The 11,472-nt window shown below is 38.2% G+C and overlaps 1 protein-coding gene across 2 annotated transcripts; it reads right to left on the bottom strand.

The window, feature by feature from the left end:
- Positions 1–1,335: 1,335 nt before the first annotated feature.
- On the bottom strand, positions 1,336–11,175 carry bmp5 (bone morphogenetic protein 5). Of its 2 annotated transcripts, XM_027022793.3 has the most exons (8): positions 11,045–11,175; positions 10,162–10,952; positions 6,739–6,931; positions 4,217–4,365; positions 3,544–3,741; positions 3,000–3,076; positions 2,719–2,829; positions 1,336–2,530 (listed from the first exon to the last, which is right to left on the bottom strand). In XM_027022793.3, exons 2-8 carry the CDS (start codon positions 10,649–10,651, stop codon positions 2,381–2,383), a joined length of 1,368 nt encoding a protein of 455 aa, XP_026878594.2. In that variant the 5' UTR covers positions 10,652–10,952; positions 11,045–11,175; the 3' UTR covers positions 1,336–2,380. The 2 variants fall into 2 exon arrangements, with proteins under 2 accessions (XP_026878594.2, XP_026878587.2); XM_027022786.3 differs by having other exon boundaries at positions 10,162–11,174.
- Between the last annotated feature and the right edge of the window lie 297 nt (positions 11,176–11,472).

The following is an 11,472-nucleotide window of genomic DNA, read 5'->3' as shown; positions in this document are numbered from 1 at the left end:
CTGGGTTCTCTGTTACTCTAATGTGTAGCTGGGAGTACTTATATTCAAAACTGGTGGCTTTCAGTAATAAAAAGAAACATTGGTTCATGGTTTCAGTTCAAGCATGTCAGTTCTCATAGTCACAATATGGTAGTGGGAAGAAAAGAAAGTTCTGGCAACTGACCCAGTATAACATACGTATAAGATGTGAAGTTCATAAAGCACAATGAACTCAAAGAGCAAGAACAGAGCTTCGATTCAAGGTAAAACCATGATTTACAGAGCACAGCCCTAACACTGTGTAATTCAGCAGGCCATGTCCCCTGGTGTTATGGCTTAAGAAACTCCAAATCTAAATATTACTTCTCATTGACTTTCCTGGGAAGTTTAACAGCTGTTTAGAGAAGCTGCCATTTGACTCTGAGTGTGAGGGGAATAGGTCTCAGAGCATCTCTAACTCACTTCAGATATTTCTACAGCTGCATGTGTGTGTGTACATGCATATGGAGAGAGTCTCTTAAGAGGGCACAGGACTCTATATCAGTTCGTTGTCAGTATGGTGACTGTTCTCCCAATACCCTTTAATGTGGGTGCAAGGGCTTAGGGCTAAGAGGTCCCCTTACTGGCAGAGTCCCCTAAAATAGGAGCTCATTCATCTGGGGCCTGGGTGTTGCAGAAAAGAAGACATTTAGCAGAATTGGAAGGAATCCATGATATTAAACAGTAGATGGGATTGTTAAGTGGCAGGAGTAATCACACAGGGCAGCAGCCCACAGGAATGCAAATCATCCACACTGCCAAAAGTTAGCAGGTGGCCTCTTCTATTCATCCCACGTCAACACTCTGTTTCAAACTTAGCCTGCTTAACATCTGGCCACCTCTGCCACTGCTTTTAATTAAGTGAACTACGGTCACTCGACTTCCCGACTCACCATGAAAAATGTAACACAACAAAGACAAAACCCACAAGTCAAGAGCCAGGGAAGGGTACATAGGATGATAGCCTGTGGTCACAGTGGGCCAGCATAGCTGTGTAGATGCATGTTAAGGTCTAGCCTAATATGTTTAATTTGATGTAATGCCAGGACCAATTCAGAAATGTAGACACAAGATCAGAAGGGGTGAAGCTGATGGGTGTGAGCACTAGTGTAAACAAAAGACTGCTCCTAAAGTTAACCTGGTAGCACATGGGGTAGAAGGTGCTAACAGCATAAAGGTGCTGGGTTTGATTTCTAGAGAGCACACTTACTGTCATACTGTTGAATATGTAAGTTACTCTGGATAATTGCATCTGCCATATTCTGCAAATCTCCAAGGAATAGACTATGTGGCTGAATTTATTTATTTATTTTTATTTAAGCAAAGTACATCTAATAGGGGTAGTAATGAAAAAAAAAAGAATAAATTATACAGTTTTGTTCTGTTTTCACACTGGCTATTGAAATTTCTTCATTATTTTCTATCAATTCTGCAGTTTGCAAGTACTGTCTGTAAACTTATGGCAAAATGCCATGCTGAAGTGGAACAAAGAAAACATCACAGTCATTATATATATATATATATATATATATATATATATATATATATATATATATATATATATATATATATATATATATATAAAAAAAAATACATAAATATTGTTCTAATACAGTAAATTATTTCAAAAAGGTTTTCCAAAATATATTACTCAATTACTAGCTTAAATGTACAAAATTCAGGAGCAACTTGGATGACTATTACCTCAAACAAATCTTCCATAGGTTTTCCCTAGGTTTATGCATTCACTGATATCTGAACTTAACTAGTCACTCTAAATGGTACTGGGGAGATTTCATCTTAATACATTACCATATTTAATAATAATTTACTGTGACAAACTCAATGCTGTCAACATAAGAACTGGGTAATTTTCATCATCCTTGAGCAAAAGTGTCTCACCTTAAAAGATCAGCAATGCCTTGATTGAGTGGGTAATTGTTAGTCATCTTAAGTTAAAACCTCCATATTTAACATCATCATAAACATTGTTGATGACCAATGTAATAACAGCAGCTACTGCTTGCATTTTATGAAAGACTATTCGATATTGGACATGTATCTGCAAGTGGCATTTTTGTTCTGCAAAATGTCTATTGAAACAGTTATTTCAAAGTAAAATAAATAACAGCATTAATGAGCTAATATATACATAACACTGTACATCAAATGTCAAAATAATCTATTTGGTATGGACTTAAGTCCAGCAATATCACTGAGGTTTATACACACTTATTAACCTAGAGTCCTAGATTTAAAATGACTTTTGATAGATAATTTCCACTGCTGGTGTAATTTAGCCCAAGACCATGCTTAAGCTGTGTCTGTCAAACAAGCTCCCAAACACATGTGTAGTTTACTCTCAATGACAGCCACATGACCTGACTACCATGTTGCGGTATTTCTTCAGAATTACATTTGAGCTGTCATCGAAGTACAGCACAGATATAGCATTCAGCTTGGTTGGAGCGCAGCACGGCTTTGGCACATTATCAGGAAACATAAGATGGACCTGTTGTTGCAAGACCAACAAAAATCAATCAGAATATTAAATTGGAAAATGCAGTAACACTACTAGATACCACATAATATTACTAGATACAACAAGCTAGATACCACAAACTTACTTTATGTCACATACGAATACTTGGCTTTATTTTGTAGATATGAAACATTGTACAAGCCATTAAAAAGACTCACCAATGTCTGCACAATTGCATGATTTGTTGCATTCATATGTGCATTGAGTGGAAATGAGCATTCTCCATCACAGTAAAAAGCTGCATAGCCCTCAGGGGCAATTATCCAATCCTGGAGACAGCAAAGGAGCAAAAAGAAAGAATGAGAAAGAGAGAGCGAGAGAGAGAGAGAGAAAAAGAGAGCGATAGAGAGAGAATAACTTAAATTGAGAGATTACACAGATTTATGTTACGCACTATGTCTTTGTTCGTTTCCCTGACATTTTCACGCCTGCCCCATACCTGCCATCCTAAGTCACGAAAGCTCACATAAAGCTCATGCTTCTTGCAGGCTTGCTTCTGTTCGCTGGTGTTTTGATCTAGATAAAGACAACAAAAGCCTGCCATCAGTGTTCAAACACCAGTGTAGTCATTTAATGTTGTTTAGTCTACCTCTGCATGGGTGGCCCCAATAGCCAACCCTCCTGGGCATTTCCTCTGCATTTCCATCTGCCAAAAGGACTTTGCACAATAATGAAATTAGGTAAATATCCCCACTGACCACATGATCCTGTTACCAAAATCAGTGCCTTGTAAGTTTTCAGAAAGCAGCTCAGCAAAAAGTGGGTTCATGAGTCACATGCCAAAAAAATGACTACTACCAATGTGTAAATTATGTCTTTTAAGACCCTGAAACCGGAGCCTTAGAACTGCTATTTTAAAAAAAAGGTTCAACACTTTAGGTTTAGTTTCCTGAAAAAGCTTTGTGCTTCCAAAAGTGTGTCATATGTATTCCACAGACACAGTGGAATGTGTTGCCTAGACGCTGCCTTAAAGTGCACTCTACCTCCACTCCGGGGAGCCTGGGAGGTTTTCTGTTGACTTCTGCTTTTGTTCCTGCTGTGATTCTTCTTCTTGCCCCCAGTGGCCCTTACGGAACGCAGCAACACTTCACTGGCTTTGAAAAATGCGACAAGAAAAGGTTGCTTGGATTGTGGCCCACTCCTTCCAATGATTCCAGCAGATTTTGTGTTGATGCTTCGACCTAAAATTTAAGAGGTCAAACAGGTCAAATAAAGACATTGCAGGGAGCATGTTTTCAGAGTGTGCCTGGAACAGAGTTTGGCCTACTCTATAGATATGGTCAACAGACTATCTAATAGTCTACAACACATTTTATGTAAACTAATGACTACACACAAGCCCTTGTGATTTCAAGCACATATTTTGCACATTGTTTGGCACTGTGGGGAAAAGGGTTGAAATATGATACTGTATAAAATCTTTATGGCATTCTGCCATGTGCCCCTAAACCAAGGGGAATAATGGGGATAATATTCTGTTTCCACAATATTATCTCAGTCCATTTCATAATCACTCAGCAAAGAACAAGAAGCATTGTACACATGTAAAAACTAATAAAATCTGGTGCATTTCAAAGGACATTATGTGCAACAAGAATAGGAAAAAACAACATTTGATTAATTCTATTTGATAATGGGCATATGTTTTTGTCTTACCGTCCATGGTCTCCACACAGAGTTGAAGGCCCATGTTCTGCTGAGGGTTAAGCACCCAGTGGTTACTTGTGGCTGTGATGTCAAACACGAGCCATCCTCCATCTGAGGCACGGACCTTCTTTGAATCAAGTAAAAATGTCTCAGCATCCCTAAACGACAAATTTAGGTTAAAGCTGTAAGTGTGCAAGGTCTTACAAATAGCATGTAATAAAAGGCCTGATAAATCAGATCTGCTAATCATTCCAAACACAAGAATCAGTATGAATGCAGTCGTGTTCTACTCCAAGTCTTCCTTTGTCATCTTGGCTTCAATTTCATATACAAGCAATTTAGTTAATCTGCTTAGTGATGTTCCAAAGCAGCCTATGGACCACACACTGTGAGAGCAGATGATGTATGAGAAAAGAAACTCTAACAGGCCCAGACATGCAGACATGCCCCATGCCCACACACTGGTTCTGATCATACATCACAAACAAAGTGCTTTTCAGTCCTGAACTGTCCTTTCATGCAGGTATTCTTTTTCTTTATATATATATAATATCGTTCTGCAGCATGATCTTGGCTCATACTTAAAAAACCAGGTGCTGAGCTGTGAAACTCCCTTTATCAAAGGAAAAATCCAAACTAGGAAGTGGGGGACTGAATCTGTGAAGGTCTTAGGCCCAGACCTCTCATAAAATCAGAGCATCAGAGCAGACCGGCAGGTTTGGGGCCTCACATGGCCAGAGTTGTTTCAAATCACCTTCTTAGTGCCCCAGAAGAACCATATCTCCACGTCTATCTTCCCATTGCATTTATACCACAGGAGTACAGACCACAGTCATACATGGACTGCCCATGTATGACTACTGAGAAGTCATGGCTCCCTCATCAAGAACATTATGTCTGTATAAGGGACAGGTGGCTTGGAGGGTATTCTCCAGAGACGTGGCTCCCCTCCCCGGAAGGTCACTATTAAGAGCAGATGATTTGCGAGTGGTCTGACAAAGCAGCAGTGACATATCGAAAGCGATAACTGATGGGCTTCCGAGACTTCATAAGTGGGAAGAACTTACAAATGACTTGTTAATGGAAACACTTTATCCCTGAGCTTTATCAGGGAGCATATATGGTGAGAGTGAGGTAGAACAGGCTCGCAACAGAACGTGAGGCAGTGCAGAGGGGCGACTTGCTCCTCCGTCATGCACATGGTCTCTCCTCTGCATAGAACAAAGAAAGACTAAATGATGTGGGCAAGCAATAGGGTGCAGGCCTTTGATGACTGCATACAGATAGATGAGATACAGCATATGCACAGCTGACTAAAATCCATATTACAGCACATGTGCAGTTTCAGAAACAGGGTTGTCCCCCGCCTGCCTGTTCACTACTGTTATACATTCTTCACTGCACAGCGACGGTGCTGCACTAGACCTCCCGTGCTTCAGATTTCACATCTGATTCACAGATTTTCACTTCTAGGATAAGGGCTCATGAAGCCACAAGAAGTCCAGCAATTTCGCGAGTCTACAGTCAAGGATCATGTCATATTACATATTTACATATTTGCATATTTGCATTTCTGACTCATATGAAAACACAGGACAAACAAAAATACTGTGCAGTAAATGTAATATACAATGTGCTTTGACTGCAAAATGTTCAGTAATAAATTATTGTGTGGTACTTACATTATTGTGTGGCATTTGTTTTGTTTTCAGCATATAATAAAAGAAATTATTTTAAATCTATTTCAAGGGTAGAGAAAAAAAATATTGCATGAAGTAATGAAAATACTTCGGAATACTAAGTAAAAAATTAATCATCTTCATCATGAGTATATATCAAAAACAGCCCATACAGTATTCTGGAATGGTTCATTTAAATGTCATTTCTGCACTACATTCTCTTTGTTTAGCTCCACTTCCATGTATTTTTCAGACCAAGTCTATATTAGCTGACACATGTAGGTTAAGACCATTGTCAGTATTTCAATGGTGACAAATTATGCTCTTAAAACTTCCTGAAACACACTGCTTAATCACCACTAAAGAAGATTCCAGACAGACTCCAGACGCACGCTAGTGTAAACAGGATGTCCTTTTATTTTCTGCCTGATTGCCTGTCCAAAGTGTTTTTACCATCAGCCATGGTTTTAAAAGACCATTTCCACAAGAGAAAATGTAAAACAGGGTTTAACTTAAAGGCATGAAATTTACTCCAGTCAGTGCTGTCAAATTTTTAAAGACCATAGACTGTCAGCATCACGAATATTTATATTCACCAGTTAAAAGCAACGTTTGCATCTATCGCAGGTTGCTCCAAAAAGAAACAAAACAAATCTTTTCCCCTCTACATCCTGTGTCAAGTTGCTTGCCTGAGCATAAAATATTATAAGTGCCTTTAAGATAAAAGACTTTCCTAATACAGTAATACTACCTGTGTTAAATAAACTTAATTCAGTGAGTCAGTACTAGTAGTACACTTAACTCCATAACTTAACTATTTAGGAGATCAGATGTGCAACTTTTTGTACTCACCTGTTTTGATATTCCTTGATAACTTGGTATATGGAGACCTTAAGTGTGACATTTTCATATCTGCCATGACTGTGATCTTTATAGATGCGAAATTCAGCTGCAGTCACAGCTTCCCTATCCGGAATCTGAGTCAGGTCAAAACGGAACTCTTTATAGTGTCTCTTCTGGTGAGAGAAGTCTCTGTCCCTCTCCACTGGAAAAAAGAAACAAAACAAAACAAAACAAAAAAACAAGAACAACAAAAAACACCCAAACTGCATTAGATAAATCTCATCAATGTCTTTGGTAACTAACTGAGTGTGCTTTAGCTCATTCGGCAAAGTATTCACTGCTGGAGGGGCATTAGATAGTCTTACACGTGAAGTGTCTGCCGTGGGTTTCTCGAAGAAAAGGGCCATCGATCAAAATTCTTTAACATTATTCGCCCAATCTAAACATTTTGACGACCAAAGAAAAAAAGAAAGAAAGCAATATGCACTCCATTAAATCAATCAAGTCGGCTGAGGTAGCTTTTTCAGAGCTGTGATCCTTCAGTATCCTCTCACTATGATGAATGAACTGTATGTTAAGCAAAACAGGCCTCCACTGATGACATTCTGCCCTTCAGCTTGGGCAAGTCCACAAGATAAAGCTTTTGTTCTTGCAGACAGACTGACAGTAATTGCATAGTCCACATATTTTACCTAACAGATGTTTACCTCTCATGATTGTTTAAAATACATGAAATATGTTAATAAAATAAAAATGTTACTAGTAATACATTTGAAGTTATACCACAGTTTGAATGTTTTCTTAAATATATATCTACTACAGAAGCATAAAAGAACAGCTGAAACAACAGACTAAAAAGATAACAAGATAAAAAATTTATATAAAGCACTTTATAAACATGGAAAGTTGCATATATCTAGAATCTGGTTGGGCAGATGTTTATAGAACACTATATCATGCAGGTCTTAATACACTACAGTGATAAGTGCTATCACACATAATGGTCTACTTAAAGTGCTGAAATCATGCAAGCGGCCATATAAAAGTCCACACACCCCACCACCCCCAGAATAAAAAAGTGCAAATTGACATCTAGGCAGACAGCATTGCAGCTGAGGAGCAGCTATAGCAGTACTGTCAGTGTGTTTTCAATCCACAGTGCCACAGAAATAATGCAGCCACGTTTCTCTGATAATTTATCTACAGTGAAAGTCTGTGGTTACTTAACAGGAAGAGGTCAGAGGCCAGGCCTGCGTTATACCAGCTGGTCAGGCTCAACTGCTAGCCTGGTCTGCTAATTAACAACAGAGGTGGGGGATACAGAGCCTGTCAAGCCATAAATGGCATGAGATTCAATCATAGGATTAATTAAATGTATAAATTGTTGGAACGGGATATGTACCCTGAGCAGTGAACTGTAATGCAGTTACTTTAGTATGACTGAATTAATGTTAGTATGTGGGTTCTGTCTGTTTTTTGGTTCTTGTTATTTCAGACATATGTATTGTTACTACCCTAGGAAAAAATCTTAACTATATCATTGAATATTTTTATAACTCTGAGCACTGAAAAGGTCAAGGTCAAGAGTCATTTTTTGATGTTTCCTGCTTTGGTTGCAATGATTTGAGTAGTACTCATTTTGTTTAGGACAAGGACAGTTGATTAGAAATTCTATATTGATATCTGAATAAAAAGGTGGCTCTTTTCATCCCTTATCCTTATACCCTCACAGAACTTATCTAATATGCCCCATTCATCACATCATCAAAACATTTGACACTAAAGTGTTAATAATTAAATCTGTGCCCTTCATAGCCAGATCATAGACTAAAACACTGTTTAGTATTATGTACTGTGTGGATGGATTTGTTTGCCTCAATTCTGTCTCACTATGAATTAGGAGACCTGTTCTTTTAAAGTGGACTGTGTATGCCTCACATAATTATAAATGAAAACATACGTAGTGTGTTCAATGTGATGGCTTTCTCTGTGGGCCACTTTAACTGAAAGGTTTTCAAAGGTCCGTCCAACATTTCGGACCTACTTTTCACTCTCACGCCAACACGCTGTTTTTCCTCTTCTAAATACAATAACTAACATAAACAACACACACACAAACACCTGTTTAGGTATTCAAGATGTTAGTCTCATGAAATATAATTTTACCTACAGTTAAACACACCAACATCAACTTATGATCATGAATTCTAATTTTAGAACAGCCACTAAACATATAAGGTCTTGACCTAACTGGTCTTGAACAAAAACAGGCTACCCTTACACTTGGTCCAGTCTTTAACAACAGGAAATAATTAAGGCAAATTTTCCACAGGTCAGACAGTCATTTGATAAGTTTGTATGAGGTGCTGGGTGAGAGAGGTCACAGCTACTGAAGCATTACAGTGTTAATCATGCTTATCATCATGCCTCTTTTTAAAAGCATGCAGCATTCCAGAATGCAGTGCCTACTATAAAAAATAAAAAATAAAAAAACCTTAACGACATGAATTCAACAAAACACTTCAGCATGTCCTAGCCAATTAACATTTCCAGCTTTCCCCACTATATACCATGCATGTCTCTAAATGCCTTTGCATCATATGTCCCATCTAAATGTGGCTGGAATGGACATTATGGAGGCTATTAATATGGAATATTTTCTTTTTCACAAAAAAAAAAACGGTATAATAACAATTTTTAGAGGACATTTCAATTTCATCTCTAACCTGCAATTGCCTCTGTTCCATTTTATATAGTTTAAGGAGATTTCAAGGACATACTGCTTGTGCAAGGTTAGGCTATATTTTCATAAGTAACATGCTGTAAATGGAAAGTTGTAAAACATATATATAAGTTCACCTGCTTTTTTACCATTTAGATTATTGCACAAGAATCTGAAGGAAATGTTACTTTAGGAACGGTAATATAGAAGAAATGCACTTTCACAATGAAATACATTCATATTTGCAAAGATATAAAACGGAATTAGATTGATGCATGTAGTCAAAGCATCAGTGGTCAAACATAGTGACCATTTAATGTTATTGCTTTTATCAGTATTATTCACAGCTACTACTCTATTTTAACCTATTTCTGACCATTTAGACCAAAGCAAAATACTTTTAACCAGCTAAATCCCGTTAGACTGACTGAAACGTTATTTCGCAAGTGGTTAATAAACGGTGAGAAATGCAAAGCACTTTAAAGGTTTACATCCATAGTAAAAATATATATATATATATATATATATATATATATATATATATTAATTTGAAGCTTGTTCGCAGTCCCACCTTTAGCTATATCGACTAGTTATGAAAAAAGTAAAATGTTAGCAGGCTCTTAAATTGTTTTATATGTGACATGAGTGCAATAGACGAAGGGCACATAAATAATCACACTTACGCGTTACAATTTTCAGATCATACTCACCCATGTTTACAAAACTCATAACCATATCGGCATCATTCAGAAAGTTGGTGTCATGAGAAGTAGCCAAAGGTGGACTCTGACTTGTCAAGTTTGCAGCGCGGTAGGGCTGCGCCACGCGAGAATATCCATGTGGAGACCCATAGTAGCCTTTACGCGAATTTCCAAGAGATTTTCCATTGACCCCCTTCCTAGTATTTTCCACTATTGCGTCCTCCTCCTCGGTCGTCATAGCATTATACAAATCTAGCATGAACAGGGGTGCCGATGATGCTTGTTTCCCCGGGGAGAACGGCCTAGGACGATGTGGTAAACCCAGAATCGATAGAATTTCTCTTTGAATTTCTCTCCTTTCGTGATTACGCAACCGCCTGTAAATGAAGCTCGAATGCACATGGTTATCCCCTAAACCGCACTGAACACTCTGAAGAAAACCAAGACAACTCCACAGAAGTCCAAAGGCTGCCCCGTCATAAAGTGTCAATACCTTCATAGTGACTCTTATAATATCGTTTCACAATGCAGATCTTGGCTTGTTGATACCCTCCATTGCAACGCTTCAACCATTAATAATATCAATGAGTGTTTTGTGATATGTTTTCTTGATTAACAAGAATGAAAAATAACAATACATAAAAACTGTATCCGTATGCCCCTTCGATAAGCAGTCTTTACTTGCTTCTTTATTTCCAACCAGAACGTCAAAAACGTCGGTTTGTTTCTCAGGTTGTTCAGCGACGCCTCACATCACCTCGCATTTATTCTTCAAATCACTGCCGTTGACGCGCTCTGATCTGTTGTAGCAAACTTCTGTGAGTGATGCTCTTCTCCCTCAAATCTCTATTGTTACATACAAATTGGTTCTAATAAGGCAAAAACAACTTACATACAGTTCTTTCAGCTTGCGCAGCTAGTGCTCGAAGAACAGCAATAAATTACTCATCTTGGCCAAGCTCGAGAGACTAGAAGGGCATGTGCGTGCAGCTCGTGGAATCAGTGTTCACTGCTCAAACTAAATGAAGTTCCAGCGCGAGAAGCCTACATCCTTTAAAAAAGTGTTGAAACCAGTAGTCCGTCCCACACTCAAGAGGATTCACATCAACCTCTAGCGGTCGCATGAAACATCATTGACCTGAGGATGAATGCAGCTCCATCGTGAAATTAGAGACACTTGATATTTGAGACACGTCGTAATTAGGCAAAGGAAAGGACCGCGGATAAACACCTGTCCATTCTGTTTCGAGTATGTTCGACTTTATGCATTCTTAACATAGCCTATTATTTTACTTAACTTTTACCAGAACATAATACATT

Source organism: Electrophorus electricus, chromosome 12 (genome assembly GCF_041902795.1).
Source record: "Electrophorus electricus isolate QZ-2024a chromosome 12, ASM4190279v1, whole genome shotgun sequence".
Taxonomy (NCBI): domain Eukaryota; kingdom Metazoa; phylum Chordata; class Actinopteri; order Gymnotiformes; family Gymnotidae; genus Electrophorus; species Electrophorus electricus.
This window is presented reverse-complemented; position numbering and strand designations above follow the sequence as displayed.

What these genes read in the sequence shown, in the direction of transcription:
- bmp5 (XM_027022793.3), bottom strand. Translation starts at nt 10,651, where the DNA reads ATGAAGGTATTGACACTTTATGACGGGGCAGCCTTTGGACTTCTGTGG. An exon ending in TATGAGTTTTGTAAACATGG is followed by an intron (nt 6,932 to 10,161) that starts GTGAGTATGATC and finishes TCTTTTTTCCAG; the next exon opens with TGGAGAGGGACAGAGACTTC. An exon ending in ATGCAATTGTGCAGACATTG is followed by an intron (nt 2,531 to 2,718) that starts GTGAGTCTTTTT and finishes TTGCAACAACAG; the next exon opens with GTCCATCTTATGTTTCCTGA.